The sequence below is a fragment of the Cucurbita maxima genome, unplaced genomic scaffold, assembly GCF_002738345.1.
Source record: "Cucurbita maxima cultivar Rimu unplaced genomic scaffold, Cmax_1.0 Cma_Scf00008, whole genome shotgun sequence".
NCBI lineage: Eukaryota > Viridiplantae > Streptophyta > Magnoliopsida > Cucurbitales > Cucurbitaceae > Cucurbita > Cucurbita maxima.
The window spans coordinates 478,897-497,674 of record NW_019272024.1 but is presented as its reverse complement, the minus strand read 5'-3'; the positions used below and the strand labels follow the sequence as shown (position 1 = coordinate 497,674).

General features: G+C 37.6%; 6 protein-coding genes and 2 non-coding genes across 8 annotated transcripts; 4 read left to right on the top strand and 4 right to left on the bottom strand.

The window, feature by feature from the left end:
• Positions 1-74: 74 nt before the first annotated feature.
• LOC111483092 (ferric reduction oxidase 4-like) lies at positions 75-5,283 on the bottom strand. Its single transcript, XM_023129218.1, is given in 11 exon segments — positions 75-363; positions 462-849; positions 851-1,172; positions 1,254-1,494; positions 1,584-1,908; positions 2,299-2,348; positions 2,351-2,532; positions 2,972-3,148; positions 3,242-3,356; positions 3,460-3,659; positions 5,005-5,283. Coding segments are annotated over 10 exon segments (2,103 nt in total). The 5' UTR covers positions 3,623-3,659; positions 5,005-5,283; the 3' UTR covers positions 75-223.
• A 298-nt stretch (positions 5,284-5,581) lies between these two features.
• Positions 5,582-6,326, bottom strand: LOC111483091 (BAHD acyltransferase DCR-like). Its single transcript, XM_023129217.1, has 2 exons — positions 6,299-6,326; positions 5,582-6,060 (listed from the first exon to the last, which is right to left on the bottom strand). The coding sequence occupies exons 1-2, from the start codon at positions 6,308-6,310 to the stop codon at positions 5,596-5,598; spliced, it is 477 nt and encodes a 158-aa protein (XP_022984985.1). The 5' UTR covers positions 6,311-6,326; the 3' UTR covers positions 5,582-5,595.
• A 381-nt stretch (positions 6,327-6,707) lies between these two features.
• LOC111483085 (F-box protein At4g22390-like) lies at positions 6,708-8,390 on the bottom strand. The gene is made up of 2 exons (XM_023129211.1): positions 8,223-8,390; positions 6,708-8,074 (listed from the first exon to the last, which is right to left on the bottom strand). Exon 2 carries the CDS (start codon positions 7,963-7,965, stop codon positions 6,847-6,849), a length of 1,119 nt encoding a protein of 372 aa, XP_022984979.1. The 5' UTR covers positions 7,966-8,074; positions 8,223-8,390; the 3' UTR covers positions 6,708-6,846.
• A 541-nt stretch (positions 8,391-8,931) lies between these two features.
• On the bottom strand, positions 8,932-10,193 carry LOC111483087 (protein SRC2-like). The gene has a single exon (XM_023129213.1). The coding sequence runs from the start codon at positions 10,112-10,114 to the stop codon at positions 9,254-9,256; it is 861 nt and encodes a 286-aa protein (XP_022984981.1). The 5' UTR covers positions 10,115-10,193; the 3' UTR covers positions 8,932-9,253.
• A 2,115-nt stretch (positions 10,194-12,308) lies between these two features.
• Positions 12,309-15,893, top strand: LOC111483086 (probable mediator of RNA polymerase II transcription subunit 36b). The gene is made up of 7 exons (XM_023129212.1): positions 12,309-12,437; positions 12,779-13,080; positions 13,426-13,521; positions 13,633-13,710; positions 13,794-13,970; positions 15,269-15,337; positions 15,433-15,893. The coding sequence occupies exons 1-7, from the start codon at positions 12,422-12,424 to the stop codon at positions 15,607-15,609; spliced, it is 915 nt and encodes a 304-aa protein (XP_022984980.1). The 5' UTR covers positions 12,309-12,421; the 3' UTR covers positions 15,610-15,893.
• LOC111483518 lies at positions 14,169-14,240 on the top strand. Its single transcript, XR_002718382.1, has one exon. It is a non-coding gene; the product is annotated as a small nucleolar RNA snoR60 (small nucleolar RNA).
• LOC111483519 lies at positions 15,101-15,172 on the top strand. Its single transcript, XR_002718383.1, has one exon. It is a non-coding gene; the product is annotated as a small nucleolar RNA snoR60 (small nucleolar RNA).
• Positions 15,894-16,396: 503 nt separating the features above from the next.
• LOC111483088 (protein PATRONUS 1-like) lies at positions 16,397-18,404 on the top strand. Its single transcript, XM_023129214.1, has 5 exons — positions 16,397-16,521; positions 17,123-17,218; positions 17,310-17,744; positions 17,830-17,867; positions 17,954-18,404. The coding sequence occupies exons 2-5, from the start codon at positions 17,155-17,157 to the stop codon at positions 18,149-18,151; spliced, it is 735 nt and encodes a 244-aa protein (XP_022984982.1). The 5' UTR covers positions 16,397-16,521; positions 17,123-17,154; the 3' UTR covers positions 18,152-18,404.
• The last annotated feature ends 374 nt before the right edge of the window (positions 18,405-18,778 follow it).

Sequence of the window (18,778 nt, the reverse complement as noted above, 5' to 3'; positions counted from 1 at the left end):
AGCTACCAAAAGATATTCAATGTTCATCGTTTTTGCAGCGACAAAGATGCATTGAGAGTTAAAGAAGAAATTAATTAATTCAGAATACGTTGGCTTACTTGAATGAACACAAGAAAAGACGAGAATACAAGAACATCAACTTTTTTACATCACAATCCAACACGTTCATATACGGTATTGACACAAATTTGAACTTTAAATTCAGCAATGTTCTTCCAAGTTTTTACCAGATGAAACTCAGAGCGTGAAACTTTAGATTATCTCCACAAGCAGTTGAACAGATTTTTGCTACGTCATGCCGCAGCCTGGTTGGGCCGCTGACCAAAACTCCAATATCAGATCCTTTGCAGTCCAGCAGAATTTCTGCATTACAAAAACATGTTACCATATATTATTGATGTTGGTTGCTGGTTTATATATGTGCGTGCGCTTTTTGTCTATACAAAGCCACGAAAACTTACTCTTGAGATCAGGCCTGCTCCCATAATGGATGTTGGTCGCTTGAACAAGGGATTGGTAGGGAAGGCTCTCAAGCTCTCTCTCACCTCCATAGATCCATGACCCAGGTGATGCTTTTGGTGATTGAACACTGAGAACTTGGACTCGTTTGTTTGAAACATATGTTTTCCTTTGCCACATAAGGACCAAGCTAGAAGATACGCAAATACAAGCAAGTGCAAGGAACATGTCCCAAAGAACCTTGTAGGTGTAATTGTAAACCGCATCACCATTTCGTTCAATTGGGTATATGTAGTAGCGAGTGATGATGCCTAAGAGAATCAAGAACATCATGAACGAAGATGAGATGACTGCGCCAAGGAGCAGCCAATGGTTTGGTCCAAGAGCCTCTTGACACTGGTGAGTCCCGTGGGTTTGGCTTAAACCATATTGTGTTTACAAGATTTTCCTCATTTGTTTGAGGCGGTTCTTCCTCTCTGGTGATATAAGCTTCAATCTGTAATGGTACATTTGAAATTTCTGTTTGTGTGCTAGATACTGGAAGCAAGAGATCCAGCATGGTGAGATCCATGGAGTTCTTGAAGGCGCAGATGAGGCGCACTTGCGGAACATGACAGTCCGGTTTTGTGCTTCGAACAATCATTATCTCTCTGATTATCGAAATGAAGGGAGTAATTCCGCTTCCTCCACTTATCAGCAGCAGAGATTCATGCCTTCAAATGATAAAAGATCAATCAAATCTAAGTAAACTCCACTAATTCAAGGATATTATGGCTTGTAGGGAAGGGAATCACCTTAAAAAGTGAGTGGAAGCAGGCCCATATGGACCTTCAACAAAAACTTGAAGGTGATCCAGAGAAGAAGAAAGTTGCTGGTGAAGTTTGGAAGTCCAGCTTCCCCCTACTTTGCTAACAACACTCACTATATCAGGCTCCAATTTGCTGTTAGAAGTGATCGTGAAGGGATGCCACTGCAGTTTGGAAATGCTTGGCACATTTAGGAACATCACACTTGTTGGACTGTAGCTTAGTTCTGATCAGAAAAGGGTAAAGTCCAATCAAATATTTAGCAGAAGAGAAAGAATAAGAAGAGTTTCATTGATCAGCTCTCTAGAAACTAAACCTGGATTTTCAAGAGGTTTAGTTCAACGACACCACAAGGAAGATGGCGAGCAGAAACCACGCTTACATGCCGTTGCGATTGTAAGAATCGTAAGAATCGATCAATTGCAAAGAGAAACATTCCAGGAAGAATCATGCATACATATGCAGCTCCCACGTGGATTAGATAAAAGACAGTGTAGGGAGTGTACAAATGGTGACTGTAAAAGAAAACTTTGAACTTTTTTTGACGAATCGAACGAAAACTTGTCACCCAGATAACAGTGGCAAATGTCATAGCAATCAGTCCAGCAACATTTGATACATAGACTTCACTCCATTCTTTCAACTGCTCAATGATGCACATTCAGTTAGTAATGATTTAGAACAACACATGGAAGCAATGTACCAATAGAAATTAACTTGGATCTTAATTTGGAATTGAGAGTTTTGTTGCTGTAGCTAAGAACAAAGCACAATTAAAGTTACTCCTTATCATTAATACAAATTTCGAAGGACCAATCATCTTCAAATGCATATCATATAGAGGACAAGGAAAAGATGAGAAATCAAAATGCGAAACTATAATTCTTTGCACTGATGAAACAAGGGATGCAAAGACAAAAACTCAGCAGACAAGAGATGAACACCATTCATTTTCTTTCCCCTCAAACTATCACAAAATCAAACTGATGAACAGAACAAAGAGAATAAAAGAGTAGAAGATAAAAGCATTTACCAAAGCCATTTGATCTGTGATCCCCCAGTAGATGATGAATCCAACGGTGTTAAAGCAAAGAGAAGATTAGAAATGTGGCCAAGCCAGATGTGATATTTGATGGTTGATTCAGATGCGAGTCCAATTAGAGGCAATAATGAAGACCCTCTTGTGACTGGAAAGAAAAGAAATGCCCAGCATATATGTCCAATGTACCCAAGTCTCAGTGATACACTTCTAAACTTGGCTTCCCAACTGAACCAAAAAACTTAGCAATCTCAAATCTTTGAACAATAATTACCTACAATTTTGTTGGTTGGGTCTGAACCATGACTTTTCACATTTATAACCTCGAAAACTATTCATTTTAACAGAGACGCATAAACTCAAAAAACAAAGCATTTTCGATTGAACCATAAATCCAGAGTCGTATTGATTTTTCAGCTTGAGTGTCAAGTGCTTTTAGTCGTATCGAAACTCAAAGAACATATAAATTTAATTCCACTCACTCAAAGAACATATAAATCTAATTCCACTCACTCAAAGAACATATAAATCTAATTCCACTCACTCAAAGAACATATAAATCTAATTCCACTCGATCGATTCTTATTCTAATTTCAGATCATTTCGATTTCTAGTATATAAATGGAGACTGAAAGTGGTTAATTTTGAGGGAAAAGTGAAAACATACATTTTCTCGCCAGCTCCATGCATGTGAAGATTGCCAAAACTGACGTACAAGTAATTTCCAAGAGACCAAATCAAAAGTATAACAAATGCAGCTGCGAACCCGATCTCCAATGTATTAACAATCCCCAGAGGATTCATTGCCAGAATTGGTCGTTTCAGAAATGAATCTCCTCGGCTCCTACAGCAAGACCCAGTTCAGAAAGCATTCAAAAGTTAAGAATTAGAGAAAGAAAGAAAATTTATTTAATGGCTATGATTAGTGGCGAAGAACCTTTGGGTAGAAAAGGGTTTAGAATCTTCTGAAGAATTCTTCTGCAAATAGAGATAAAAACAACCCAAAACTGACATGAACATGATGGGAAATGAGAAAAGTAGAAGATTTGTGCCTGCAAAATGTAAAAACATTGGATCCAAGTTAAATGCAAAACAAAACAGACCCAAAATCATCAATATATTTGGAAACTTGAGGCAATTAAATTGGAACCGTACCTTGTTCTCTAAAATATGTGGAGTTCAGTTCCATCTTGAGCTTTGGGGTCCAAGTGTTCTTGTAAAGCTTTGTGTGCAACATAGTCCAAAACCACAGACATAGCACAAAAGTTAACAAGAAAATCCTCTTCAGAGCTCTAGCCATTGCCATTTCCTTTGCCATTTGCTACAAGTTGTGGGATATATCCAAATTTGATGCTCTATTTATATGCACAAAGTTGAAGAATTTATAAGGTTGCTGCATATGCTGAATGTCGTCACGGATGGCGGCCTAACTTTTTTTATTTTGAGAGTGACGAACAAGAGAAAAAGTCCAAAATCCTTCATAATTTATATAGTTTGTTTCAAGTTTTTGTTATGAATTTTTACATATCTCAAGTTTTGATAAATATTTCAAACAATATCAACTTCAATATAATTAAAACAAACTAAAAAAGATGTCATACATGGAGTTGAACAATTTATGAAAAATTAAAAAAAATCAAATTGGTTTTAGAAGTAAAAGCTCTACAAGAATGTGAAGAAAGAAATGACATGAAACATGCTTATCTACTCTCAAATGAGTAAGGTTTTGATTTTGAAATAGTGATGATGTTTATAATAAAATGGTGCAATTGGAAAGTCAAAACATTATTGATATCTACTTCAACCCACCCTTCCATTTATCATTTCATTTATTTGGTTCATAAGTCAAAACGTTTTTTGTTTTTTCTTTATATCATCTGGAACCATATGTTATTATTATTTTCTACGTTCCTATGTGTTTTTGCATCTTACTTTCAAACTTTATATCTTCATGTTATGTTTTCCTTTTTATTAACTGTAAGCAACGTTTTGATTGTTGGAAACATTTTGTTATTCTTAGTCTATAACATAAATTAAATGTTTCGTTCAAAAACTGTCAACCCCCGAGGTTCAAAACATTGAAACTCGAGACATCACCCTAAATACAGGTTTTTGATTCCCAGCCTTCCCAACGCAACATCTCAAATACAAGTTCATGATTTCCAGACTCCTCAACTCTGCACTCCCAACACATCTATCCCATTCCAAGTTTCAAAAACACTCTAGACAAACTCTTCAACATTTTGATTATTAGGGTTCTGATTTCGAGACAGGGGTATGATTTTTAACAAATTGATAACGGAATATATTCTTCAATATCAAACGCTAAGTTAGCTACGAACCAACTCAAATTAACCTTGAAATTCTAAAATCAACTTAATTTCTTCATGGCTTAAGTTCGAGTTATTCTCAATGAATTAATATAATATATTCCAATGAGTAGATCTATTAAAAAAGGTTGACTATCATATATTTATTATCTAACTTGTGGTGGTAGAACAACCAATGAAGGTTTGAGTTTGTTGATAGTACAATAACAAAACTAATGTATAATTAGTTTTATAATTTTTAACATTTGGAAAATTTTGATAGCTTGCTTGAAAGAAAATTAGTCTTCCCAATGGATTATTGAAAATCATGCCTCAGAAAAATAGTGAACAACTAGAGATTATACAAGCCAAAACAAGTGGAATTTCATACCCGTAGCATCGTTAAAGGTCGTTGGTTGAGGAGGTACTTGAGATGCTAACGCAAACAATGTTGCAAAATACGCTGCACAAATTGCATTATCCGCAGCAAGTCCAGCTGCTAATACTGATGAAGAAACACCAAGAGCATCAGATATAGCAACATAATTGACAGCTGCACCCATACAAACAAAGAACAAAACATCAATGAGATGACAATGAACTGAAGAATAATAGTTCCTTGTCCTTCTCCATCCACGCCATAGCTTCTTCTCCACATCAATGCTCCTCCCTCCGCCCTTCCCTTGGTACAGATACATCATTCCCTCGAATCTGTTGTTACATCCACTTCCCACGCTCTCCGGTTTTCCCCATCTGAAATCCACCTCGTACACTTTAAATCTCGGCGAACTCCCCTCCGCCACGCAGTTCATTCCCGCGTCCTTGAACTGGAAGATCTTCGGCGTGCTCTCCCATTCTTTGTTTATTTGATCGATCGCCGCCGCATCGTGTGAAACGATCGCCTTTAAGATCATGCTGACGCCGAATTCCAGCGGATTCATTAGTAGTAGCCCGGCGGCGGTGCCGGTGAATATGGCTTGGATTAGGTTTCCGAAGTAGCTCTCAGGCATTGGCGGATGGGCGCGTTTGCGGCAGTCGGCGAAAACGGTGAACACGATGATGTTCTCTGGCGCCATATATGGACGGAGAGCGATTGGAAAGTGGAGAACGGATTTGAGCCGTCCGATATAGGGTTTGTTGAGTTCACTTTCGACTTGATCTTGTCAATGGCGGCTTCTGTGAATTTGAAGACCTTCTCCCTAAGCGGTGGTAGCGCCACCGCCTTCGAGTCGCCGTTGGCGGCGGCGGGTTCCGGTGGAATGGTTATGTCGAGTTTCACCCACGTGTCGCGCGCTTTGGTACGCTCGAGAAATGGCGGGACGGATATGTCGTGGGCCCCACGGCAGATCTCAGCCCATGAACTCATGAAATGCCACGTGGCATTTCCATTAAGTAGCGCGTGATTGAACGCGCAACCCATCGCGACTCCGTCTTTAAGCTTGGTTAGCTGGACGTGTTAATGGGCCGTGGCCCAATTACAACTATTTTGCTCTGGGTATGGACCGTTTAACAAGTGGGCCCTGGCCCACTTTCTTTTAAAGCCATTTTGGGCTGGGGATCATCGACTTTGTGGCCACAATAATAAATATTGAAAATTCATTTCATTAATAAAGAAAAATATACATAGCTAGCAAAAATTAAGAGAGAACATTTTAGAAGCTGCATGGAAGTAACTTCATTTTTACCTGAACAGCCATCAATGGCCTCTGTAGACCTTCCAAGTTGAGTATCCCATTGTAAGTTGTACAAAAATACTCCTAAACATATACTAAACAAACGGTTCCATAAACATATACTAAACAAACGGTTCCACAAGGGAGCATCGGTAGCCTAGAGAAGCAAAGCTCATTTTCCTTTTAAGATAAATCAGGGCTAAAAAAGGTGGGTCCATCAAAAGTCTGATTCATTCGTGAACCAAGTTCATAATTCGAACCAGAGTTCTTTATCTTAGAATATAAGTGATGAGACAGATGGCCTCTCATCAAATATCAAAAAAGAATCTATAGATCTCATTTGCCTTCTCCCATACCTTATCTCACAGTAATGCAGGGTGAAGAGAGAAACATGCTACAATATTTTTAAGAGATTCCTCAATGGCAGAACAACAAGGCATATGAATTACACAATAAGATACTCATTGTATTGAACCATACATATCCATTACATGATCCTTCAAAAAATGTATATGTTTTTTCAGTAATGACTACAAATTGAATTGCTACCGAATACCTAGTCAGAGTAGAAGAAGACTCTCCGTATAAGAATCTGCATAAACCCAATGAGAACCCAATTCAATTCCAATATCCTCAATGCGATCCAGTTCAGGATCAAACAGTGCCAGTCTATAGTTTTCCAGCCCTTCAATCTGCCTTACAAGGAGAAATTTATGATCAAAGAGGCTCAATGATCTTGTTATTTGCCCATGTTGTGGCAGAAAAACAGTGTTTAATCTCACCCAAGAGCCCATTTTCAAAGCCCATATGTCGCACAGTTGCTTCCCACCATCAGGCCTACAATGAAAAACAGATAGAGATTCCTTGATCACTCCCAAGCATAATAATGGTGATGGAGTATCTGTGTACACCAAACAGTCAGGCAACATTAGCCTATGAAACTCCTCAGTGGCCATGTCAAAACACAGAACAGAATTGGGAATTCCACCATTTTTGTGCTTCACAAGCCAATAGACATGTCCACTGAAGCAGATGGATTTGGGCAACAATCTGCAGTCAAGTGCAGTGGGAATAGGAGGAACAGAAGGAACTCTCCTCCAACAGTCAGATTTGAGACTGTAAATTTCTACTTGATAACAGCATCTCCACTGCTCAATCCTCACAATTCTCAACACTATGTGATCATTCACTGCTTGATTGAAGCCAAATGCAAGGTAGTTTAGAGGCCAACAATGGTCCCGTTTGGGAATCAAGCCACTGGGAAGCAACCTAGATTTTCTAACAGATGGGTTCCATATATGAATTGGATCTACATCCAACAGACTTGCAGATGAAATACAGACTAACCCGTTATGTGATCCAATAACAGAGAGTTTATAGCCTGTATTGGCCTTCATGGGAAGCTCGGATCGAAGAGTTTCATTGAATGTTTCAGCATTGACAAGTGAGAAACATGATTTTTGGTCTGTGTTGGAGCAATTGATTATGAGCAGAGAATTTGAGATTCTGTTTTTCAAATGAGCATTAACAAACAATGGTTTCTGAACTAATTTGTTCCATTCTTTGCATACAGATCTGAATCGCAGAAGCGATTTCACAGGTAAATATGAAAGAATCTCAATCAAAATTTCAGTGGGACAATTTACAAACACCTTGTGGTCGTCTTGTGCTACTCGCATCGTTAGGGCAGGAAATGTAAACGACGAGAAGGAAGAAGAAGGGCTTGCCGCAACAGCTGGAAACGCAAGAGCAAAATCCAAGAAACGAAGCAAAATCTGCAGATTTCACCTGGAAATTCGAAATGTTGGATCAGAAGCGATACGAACAAAAAACTCAAATGAAGATTCTAATCAAGCTATTTTTCTCAAGATCCATGAAAATCAATTGCAACTGAAAGAAAAGGGCAAGATTCTGAGAGAGCTTGGAATAATTTTACCTTCAATCTTTGAACTGGTTCGTTTGATTCCAAAAATTTATGGGCAGAGAGAAGGATCCTTTTCAGAAGCGCCCACTACGCTCATTGAGCAGCACAATGAGCGCCATAATGTCCTGCTAACTTACTAAGCTTGCAAATCTCTCTTCTTTCTCCCGCCTAAATATTCACATTACTAAATTTCGAGTAATCCAATAATATATATATATATGATGTCACGTACGAAATTCTCGGTTTAGACAGATAGCGGAAAGGAGTAGAAAATATCTTTTTTCATTAAATAAATGACAGGAGATGGGATTATCTTCCCCCAACTATCCACTTAGTTTAATATAAATATATTTTTCATCCATAATTTTTTTTATTATATTAAATAAAAATGATTATTTTTAAGACATTAATATTTAAACTAAAGCTTAGGTTATAGATTTTTTTTACGGTTGAAAATTATATTATAATATTAAATTTTAAATTTATGAAAATGGGTAAAGTTTTATATCTATGTTTGACTATGAAAATGGGTAAATTTGTTAGGAGTTTTTTCCCATTTTAAATAAATATAATATTAAACTATGAAAACTTCAAAAATAATTAGTTCGAAAAAGAATTAGAAAAAAAAAATAGAGAATTTTGGTGAGACGAAGAAAATAGGTGGTGAGAATAAGGATAAGAAAGGGACGGAGAAAGCTTCCCGTCCTCTCCCTGCTCGATAGACAACATTGCATGTCTCCAATCTTAAAAATTAAGAAAAAGTACATATTTATCTCAAAACATGTCGAAAGAGAACTTGGGCTGACTTGAGCTTCACCATGTTCGATTTTAACCTTAAAAAAGCTACGGCTCATACTATGGTAATGACAAACCTTTTAAACTATGTTTTTACTATTGTTTGTGTTAACCACGGGATGAACTTCTGCATAATATTTATTTGAATCAAGAACAATCAAACAAAGGAAACAAGTTTATAAGCGAATTCAAACGATACGGAGCTGATTGGATCGATACACTCTTTCAAATTTGGGTATTTGAACAGCTTAGTAGTCATCATAGTCATTCTCCTCCGCCTTATCTGCCGCTTTGTCAGCAATCTTGTTCTCCATATGGTCGATGCCCTCTCCCAACACCAATCCACCCAAAACTCCCGCCACCGCACCCACAGCCAATCCAGTCCCCATCCCGAACTTGTTCTTCTTTTCCGCCGGCTGCTCGTATGCCGCCTGCCCGTAACTCGCCTGACTGTTATACGCCGACTGCCCGTAACTCGCCTGTCTGCTATACGCCGGCTGCCCGTAACTCGCCTGACCGTACGGAGCGGCAGCTGGTGCCGGGACCGGGTCTGGGGCCGGTGCATTGAACCCGACGGAAGAGTATCCCGACGGAGGAGCCGTTGCATAGTATGGATCGCGAGGAGCAGAGTACGAAGTGGCATAGGAAGGCGGTGGGACCCCATACGGCGGCGCGTAATAGGAATCGGATGATCGGTAACGCGATTCTCGGACTGTTACTTTAACTTCGACCTTCCCTTGAGGCCTGCCGGAGGGCCGTTTCAATTGGAGAGTTCGTTCAGTGCGTTCGCCGAGGCCGACACTGTCGACGACGTCGGAGAGACGGAGTCTGGCGGAGCCGATCAGCGGTTTGACATCATTCTCGCCGTTGGCGACATGAACGATGTTGATGTTCAACGTAGCATCTTCGATCGGCGACGAGAAAGAAATGTCAAGCGTTTCGTTCCAGTAAGGTGACGTGTCACCTCCGGCGTCGACCTTCGTCGAAAATTTGCTATTTGGATCAATCCAAACGACGGCGTACGGCTTCAGGGCACCGTTGCGCCAGTTGACGTTCTTGAGATCTCTAGCGGACTGTATTTTTAATTCCACTTCATAGCGAGGTGCCATCGCCGGTGCCGGAAAAATCAGTTGAACGGTGAATTGAGGAGCTAGAAACAGGTAGCTTAATGCGTTGCTTCTCGTCAAGCCGTTGCTTCGGATATTTATAGGAAACACGAAGCTACTGGACCATTGCTGGTTCGGAAACCGCACGTGGTTTTGTTACTTAATTACACGACCGCTACTAATGACACGTGTCGTTTGGTTAGTGGAAATGACGGTATTCCCCTCGTTGGCAATTTGGCATGGAGTATTCCGGTTCGGGTAAAAAGTGGGGGAGCGATTAACTGGACGGGTGCGGTGAAAAAGTCCGACTGTCTGAAGCCGTGGTTTGGTGTTCGCTTCGCTGCTAAGCAAGCTTATCTCGTAGTGGGCCCCGCATTTGTAACAATTATTCTAAATAAAGAAAAAGTGGTTTAAAATAATATATTGTCTAATATTGTTATGTAAAAATAAGAATTCAATAGCTTATAAAAACATATTTATTCTAAAAATACACTCATGAAATAATAAGATGTCTCATTTGTTTATAAGAAAATTTTACTTTATTTTAAAATATATACTTTTGAAAGTAATTATTTTTTATAGTTATCCCAGATTATATCCAGGGGTAAGATGGTAGTTTAGTCAAAGAGAAACGGCAAATTTGGAAGTAGGGCTAAAGAAGGAAAGAGCGCAGAAATTGAAGATTCACGAAAAAGAGGGAAATGGGCCACGCGGTGCCTTGACCTCATTTTAGAATTCCAAATGTGCCCTTTTCAGTGCATGCATCCTTCTCTTTTTTCCCAACGACTTTGAAGATTTAATTATGTGTAATTAATTGTTGTTTGGTTGATTTATTTTTATTAAGTTGAATTATTAAAACAATTTTAACTAATTTAATTTTTATTCATTAATAAATATATTTTAAATAATATGTTTTTAATTTTAGTTTCTTTTAATTTATTTATGAATCAAGCTCAAATAAATGTTGGATTGCATATTGTAACTGTGCAAGCCCTGGCACACACCAATAGATATGATTCTTTTTTTGAGTTTTCTCTCTTGAGTTTCTCCTTAAGATTTTAAATACGTTTACTGGAGAAATTATTCTTCTCTTTTTTGGGCTAGAGAAATCATTCTCATCTCCTATTTGGGCTTTTGGGCCTTCCCTTATGGGCTTCTCTTCTATGTTTTAAAACACGTCCATTAGGGAGATCATTCTTCTCTCCTATTTAGGCTCCCGAGATCATTATTATCTCTTATTTGGGCTTTCAATTTCAGGTTCTCTTTAAGATTTTAAAACACGTCTAGGTGAGATCATTCAGCCTCCAATGATATCTCACAATCTATCCTCATTGGGAGTCCAACATTCTCACTGACATACGATGTGTTTGGCTCTAATACCATTTGTAATAGCCTAAGCGCACTACTAACAAATATTGTCCACTCTGCCCCATTACGTATCATTGTTTGAAACTCACCCCGTACTTGCAAACTCTTCTTAACTCACCGAATTTACTTACTCTTCTTTTACATGAGATACCAAATGCAAATTGGAATAAACACTAGAAACAAATTATCTCGTTGCAAAATCTGGTAGGTGTCTGTGAAAATCAAAGATTAACTTTTAGAGTTAAACTCAAATTCAACAAGATGAAAATGGGGAACGAACTAATGGGCACTAGAGTTGGAATCAACACAATAGTGAAGTCAACAAAATTGTCAAATGAGCGACAAGCTGAATTTTTCTCACACTTGTCGTTACCGATGAAAACAACAAAAATGGGAGAACCCAAGAGTCTATTTATTTGTGTGTGGGTCTCACTTTATAAAGTTCAGTTTATTTAGAATGAGTAAGTTATTTTGTGATATGTAAAAAAGAAACAATCAAATATCTGTCATAGAGTAATACATGAATTTGAGCATGTGTGAAAAACGTGTATAGTGGGATTGAAATAAAAACTTAATAGATGGTGTAAATTGATATAATTATTTACGTGTAAGGATTAAATTGATTAAATTTAAAATTTATTCATTTTACCAAGTTTAAATTGGAATTTGAAAATTTAGGTTAAAATTGTCACAACTAATTTACAGTTTTAGTCAGTGGCAATTTTGAAAATAAAAGCAAATCTGCTTTGCTTTTCTCAAAATGAAACCCTAGGTTTACCGGAACGCAAAACCTTATTTCTTATCGCGCCTCTCTGTTTGGCGCCGCAGCCCCTATAAATTTAAAACCCCAAACAACCTTTCCTCACTTCGCCCGTGTTTGTTCTAAAACCCTAGCGGAAACTAAGCTCCTTCTCTCGCTCTCTCGCTCTCTCGGTGACTGCAATGAGACCTCCACGAGGTATGAACTAGAAAGAAGCTGAACTTGTGCTCCTTGTTCTTTCTCTATTCTTGTTTTTGGGTGAAAAAGATCTGCTGGCTTCAATGGAGAATGCTGTGTTAACTCAATTTATTGGTTGTCTGCTTGTTCCGATGTTCGAATGAGTTTGACCGCTTCCATTCCTAATACCCACTGAATCTGCTTCCATATAATATCGTTTATCGGTTGTTTGATAGTTGGTTTCCTCTCTTTAGTGTTATTTAGTTCTCATGTACTTTCTTTCTTTTACTTAAATTATTTGTTTCCTAGCGTCTCCATTACTACGCATCGATCATTAAACTGGGTAAGTTGGATGTGTGCAGGCCGCGGTGGTGGTGGTGGGTTTAGGGGCAGGGGTGATGGAGGACGAGGTGGTAGAGGCAGAGGTGGCGGTGGAGGCAGAGGCGGCGGTGGAGGAAGAGGTATGAGCCGTGGAGGTGGTCGCGGAGGTGGAAGAGGCCGTGGTGGAGGAAGAGGAGGTGGTATGAAGGGTGGAAGCAAAGTTGTTGTTGAACCTCATAGACATGAGGGTATTTTCATAGCCAAGGGCAAAGAAGATGCTCTTGTGACGAAGAATATGGTTTCTGGAGAATCTGTCTACAACGAGAAGAGGATATCCGTACAGGTGATTCGCGTTTAACAGTAATTTTATACCTGAATGTGTGTTAGGTTTCAATATACATTTTATTGAAGTCGATGGATACCATGTTTTTTCTGGATAACTTCGATGATGTGTTTTTGATATTTAATTATACTTCAAAAATTCTAGTTAGTAATCGTATCTCCCAACAGTTTTGGATGGTTCAGGCACGTCAGTCAGTGCTTGTATATGTTTTTTATACATTAACTGTTTATGTAAGTCTAACATAACTTCCGATGCCTGCAAGTTTTGTCAGCATAAAGAACTATTTGTTCCTTCTGTTTGCAATGTGCCTGCAAAGCTAATTATTTTGTATATATTGCCATTCAGAATGAAGATGGAACAAAAGTTGAATACAGAGTTTGGAACCCATTCAGGTCTAAGTTGGCTGCTGCCGTTCTTGGTGGTGTTGATGACATTTGGATTGTTAGTGCCTTTCATATTCAATTTGACGTTGGACTTTTTAATCTGTCTCAACCTTTAGTGTTCCTTTCCGTGTCTCTCTTGCTAAATAGTTCGCTTACTCTTGTATTATAGAAACCTGGTGCTCGAGTTTTGTATCTTGGGGCTGCTTCGGGAACAACTGTATCTCATGTTTCAGATGTTGTTGGCCCGGTGAGTAATTATCTCGAGAGGCATCTTGTAGTTTTCTTAAATTAATAGAGTTCTTAACAAATGTTGCTGCTTTTATTTTTCAGACTGGTATTGTATATGCCGTCGAATTCTCCCATAGAAGTGGTAGAGATTTAGTTAACATGGCAAAGAAGCGCACAAATGTTATACCCATCATTGAAGATGCTAGACACCCAGCCAAATATCGAATGTTGGTTGGTATGGTGGATGTGATATTTTCGGATGTTGCTCAGCCAGATCAGGTTCAGACTTTTTCTTTTTCTTGCTTTCCTGTCTGTATTATTCTTTTACGTGCGCATCATCCAACTAACTAACCCTTAAATGGTATTTCAATATTCAATGTGTATTGATTTTCATCTACCGTTTCCCTCTCTACTGTTTTGTTTTCATCACTATTTTTTCATCTATTTAGACTTTAAGCATGTTTCATCTCCATTATTTAGCATATGATGAATTTCTCGGATTCCCCTTCAAGACTTCTTGAATGATGCATAACCCGAGTTTCTGATGCTTGAAGAAATGCTTCCTTTTGAATTGACTTGATCTTTTCTTTCTAAATTGCACTATTTGTCTCATACTGCGGATTTTTTTTTTCTATACTCGTATTGGTTCTGTTTTCCTTTTTTCACTGTTTTTCATCCTGTTATATTTCAAATATATGTTATCATAACAGTGAAGCTTATTTTTATTGTACCTGAACCCTTTCTAGTTAGTTTCTCAAGTTGTGTTTCTTCAGTTTTCTACTCTTTTGAAATATTTTTATTCCAATATTGACATGTCCATTGCCATTTATTTCTGCTTTGATGCTAACCACCTTGTTTACTTTGCGTCTGCTATGTTCCAATATTGACATGTCATCACGTTTATTATGCTATACACATCACGCCTCTTTTTTTTGTTTGGTAGAAGGCCAAGATCTTTGCTGGTTACTTAGATTTCTAAAGGCCATGTTTACAATATTGCTCTATTTATGTTTGGATTTGGATGGTAACTATTTATAAACCATTCTGCTCGATCATTAAGTAAATCAGTATATTACTATTCTATACTATTACTGTTTGCAAATGGTTACCATTTTATACTCAGCCTTAATTCCCCCGAAAATCAATATATTAGTGGAGCATGTTCTTGTGTATTTATGATAATTATCGACTTTGAATTTCCCATAAAAGATGATGATCTACTCTGAAACAGGGGGTGTTTTGGGGTTTATAATCTTTTAAAGTAGAAATTAAAAGTAAAAAAAAAAAAACCCAAATCTGCACTATTTATTTCATCTTTTGGATATGTGGGATATGGTCTCTTAACTTATTTCCGTTGAGCTATTGTACTATCTTTTCATGATGTTTTAACCTTTTTGGCTCTATGTGCTTAGCATGTGATGATTTACTCGGATTCCCCTTCAAGACATCTTGAATGATGCACAACCCGAGTTTCTGATGCGACCAAGAACAATATTATATTTTGTGTCCTTGAACTATTAACTTTCTTACATTTTGGTTTCTTAACCTTTACCTTCTTTAACCTCCCTTCAATACAGGCAAGAATTTTAGCACTTAATGCATCATATTTTCTCAAAGCTGGTGGTCATTTTGTTATATCCATCAAGGTGAGTGAATTATTGCTCTATTATTCCTTAAGACAAAAAGACGGCATAATCCGTGAATGGAGGAAGATAACATATTTCCTATCTAACTTATGCAGGCTAACTGCATCGACTCAACCGTTCCTGCAGAGGCAGTGTTTGCAAGTGAAGTGAATAAGCTAAAAGCAGATCAATTCAAACCCACTGAGCAAGTGACTCTTGAACCATTTGAGCGAGATCATGCTTGTGTCGTTGGTATCTATCGGGCACCAAAGAAACAGAAGGCTGCAGCTTAAACAGTTCAATGAGCCAAGGTTATGAGTCTTATGGTTGATTTATAGGTAGACTGTAGTTTATTATCCGTGTTTCTTATCGTTAGCTTGTAATCGAGATCGAGATGTTTTAAAAAGCCAATACTCAATGTGTATCTTCGATAATTTTGGTGATTAATCGACAGAACTGCAGGTTTTTTTTTTTACTCTCTCTGTTTCATTCCTGTCTGCAAGGAGTATAAGAAAGTCTTTAAATTGTAGGATCCATTTTTAATCGGAACCATTCAAAGCGAACACTCTTCATGCAATTTGCGTTTCAGACGTTGATTAATTTTTTTTATTTATTTATTGAACTATAATATGTTTGTGTATGCATTGTTGGTTGTCTATGAAATTTTCTATTAACTTTGACTATTTATTTAAATTATATCAGATTGGTAGGATTTTCAACCTTGATTATAAGATTAATTCCATAAAATATATATTAACGTAATATATTTCCACTAAATCATTTGAATATTTGTGTGTAACTGAACACAATAATCTTTAATCTTATAATTTAAAAATGAATTACTTTTTTTAATGTTAAAAACAAATCCTAATATTCTGTCAACGGTCGTTTCATCCAAAAAAAAAAAAAAAAAAAAAAAAAAAAAAACCAAGAAAAAGGAAAGAATAAGTTCATGGTAGTAATTTTATAGAGTACTCAAGGGAAGGGTATTAATGTAAAATCACTGAAAGAAAAAAGGAGAAAAGTTACCGTTGGAGACGCGTTGCTGGTATATAAGTACAGTCTCGTTCAAGAACTCCCAATTTTGCAACGAACAAAAACTCTACAAAATCGCTCAAAAGATTTCCACTAGAGATTTGAGGTAGTTGAAATCAAGGAACATTTCGTAAGGGAAAGTTAAATCGTCGCTGTGTTCTCTTCTAACTGTGAGTTTCTCTCTGACTTTTCCATTTCATGCTGTTGTTTTGTCGAGGAACGTGCGAATAGAAGTTTCTTTCGTGGTCGAATCTTGTTTGATTTCTCTTGATTACTGTTTATTTCTGTGTTTAACTGAGAAACAGATGAGCAGCAAGAAATTGATGAAATGTGATGAACAATATTTTAGGGTTTTGTTTGGTCAAATTTTGTTTCTGGAAATTTATTGTCCTGTCTTTTGACCTATGTCCTCGACAGATGATAAAATGAGAAACTGGAGAAATTTCATAATGTTAAGTTAGGCTTGTTCTGTATGTACTCTTTTCTTCCTATAGGAAATTTGATTCTCTGTTTTTGAGATTTGAAATTAGGAAGATTCTCATTACAAATTCAGAACGAAAATTATGAAAAGAGGAAAGATTAACCTTACGAAATCTTCAGTCATAATTCGATTTTAGTTTTGCAACCTTGAAATGAATTTTAGTTTTAATTCTATTCAATTGGATTCTCTGTTATTTGAGTCCTTATAACTGGTCCACATGTAGCATGTAAGCCTTTTGCCTTGAGTTCGTCGCTAAAATTTCACACTCGGTTCCGTTTTCTCATTCGCAGAATATAATATACATTTCTGCAGTATCAACAGCATGGCAATGACATTGCAAAGTGGTGGCCTTACTCAGGATGAGAATCTCAATGTTCGCTATAATGGTTGGAACTTAATTTTCTGTTTGAATTTTTGTGTTGGTTCGTTCTTAATCTATTTGGATGATTTGGTTTAACATTGTAATTTTCATCTCAGGATCCGCCGTTGCAGGGAAGGCTAATGCCATGAATTCACAAAGAAAAAGTGGGCTTAGCGGGCGAAAGCCTCTTGGCGATCTATCAAACTCGAGAAAGCCAGACTTAAACCAGTCATCAAAATGGCAAAACACAAAGAATCTCACGTTTATTGATGAAGAAACTGGTGCAGGCAAAAAGAAAAACATACTCAAGGGCTCTGAGAAGGTGCAGAAGGGAACTCGAAAAGTACTCTCGGATATTTCGAACTCTGGAATGCCAAACCTGCCGGAGGCCTCAAAGAAGAAGCAGAAATTGAAACTGAGCACTGTAAGGGAAGAATCTCTCCATCACAATGCTATTTGTGAGGAACGCTTCCTGCACAACCATCAAGATTGCATTAAATCACAAAATAGCGCTATGGACAAGGATCAATTTCTGAGCATCGTTGGACTTGGTATGGTTCTATCTCGCAAAGCCCATTTTTCTTTGATATTTCTAGTAATTTTTGTTCATATCTTTTGTTTCTTCTTGTTATTTAGATCTTCCCAATGAGTTGATGACATCCACTAGAAGAAAGGTCAGTTTTGATGATATCCCCTTAGTTCTATAGTCCTTGTGGACTTTGGAGCAAAACATAACCAGTTAGCATTTTCTGGGTTTCAGCCTGATAGTCCATTGAAGCTCATGGAAATGGCAGAATTGGCAGTTGTTGATCGATCTCCAAAGAAGTTGTGTCTGTTTGGAAGGGGATGGCCCGCCTCATCGCCGCCTTGCAAATCCCCAAAATCACCCTCAGTGGATACATTTTCTCTCTGGAAGGACACCGATAGTATCAACTTCACATTGATAAAGACCCTATGAGCGCACCAAAGGCCTTTGTTCTCTGTTGATAAAGGAGGGGGTTGTAGATTCCTGGATGCTTAAGATTGTTTAAAATCTAGAGAAGTTGTAGCTGAAGTTTTTCTGTGTTTTGATTTAGATGAAGATTTGTTATCATCTCTAAGATTCTTTTGGGAAAGGTCATCTGAAAAGATTTGTAATGGAACAGATCTTTTTTTGATTGAGAGAAGATTGTTATCATTCCCATATATAAATAAATTTCTAATTCACAATTCCTCTTTCGTTTTAAAACGCGTCAAAATGAAGAAGAGAGCGAGACATTCTTGATAAGGGTTTAGAAACTTCTAACTTAGCAGACGCGTTTTACAATTGTGAGACTGACAGTTATATTTAACGAGATAGTATCTTTTAGCGAGTTTTGGGCTGTTACAAATAATATTAGAGTTAGTCATCTCGAAGAAAGATAGTGATAAACCTGAAGATCGTTCTTAGTGCGGCTCTGCTTCTTGTTTAAAAGCAAGTCTTCAAACTGCAGGGATAAAGCTCTAGACTTGATGGAAATTCACTTTCTGGGACATTTAGGTTAGTGCTTACTTTTTATGATTAACAACAAACACCAACGTTAACATTTTCAGCATATGTTGTCTG

Excerpts from the sequence above, each read along its gene's own strand:
- LOC111483087 (XM_023129213.1), bottom strand. The coding sequence starts at position 10,114 with ATGGCACCTCGCTATGAAGTGGAATTAAAAATACAGTCCGCTAGAGAT.
- LOC111483088 (XM_023129214.1), top strand. The coding sequence starts at position 17,155 with ATGGCAATGACATTGCAAAGTGGTGGCCTTACTCAGGATGAGAATCTC. Across the intron at positions 17,219-17,309 it reads TCTCAATGTTCGCTATAATG|GATCCGCCGTTGCAGGGAAG; the intron begins GTTGGAACTTAA and ends TTTTCATCTCAG. Across the intron at positions 17,745-17,829 it reads TCTGAGCATCGTTGGACTTG|ATCTTCCCAATGAGTTGATG; the intron begins GTATGGTTCTAT and ends CTTGTTATTTAG.
- LOC111483085 (XM_023129211.1), bottom strand. The coding sequence starts at position 7,965 with ATGCGAGTAGCACAAGACGACCACAAGGTGTTTGTAAATTGTCCCACT.
- LOC111483086 (XM_023129212.1), top strand. Across the intron at positions 13,081-13,425 it reads AGAAGAGGATATCCGTACAG|AATGAAGATGGAACAAAAGT; the intron begins GTGATTCGCGTT and ends ATTGCCATTCAG. Across the intron at positions 13,971-15,268 it reads ATGTTGCTCAGCCAGATCAG|GCAAGAATTTTAGCACTTAA; the intron begins GTTCAGACTTTT and ends CCTTCAATACAG.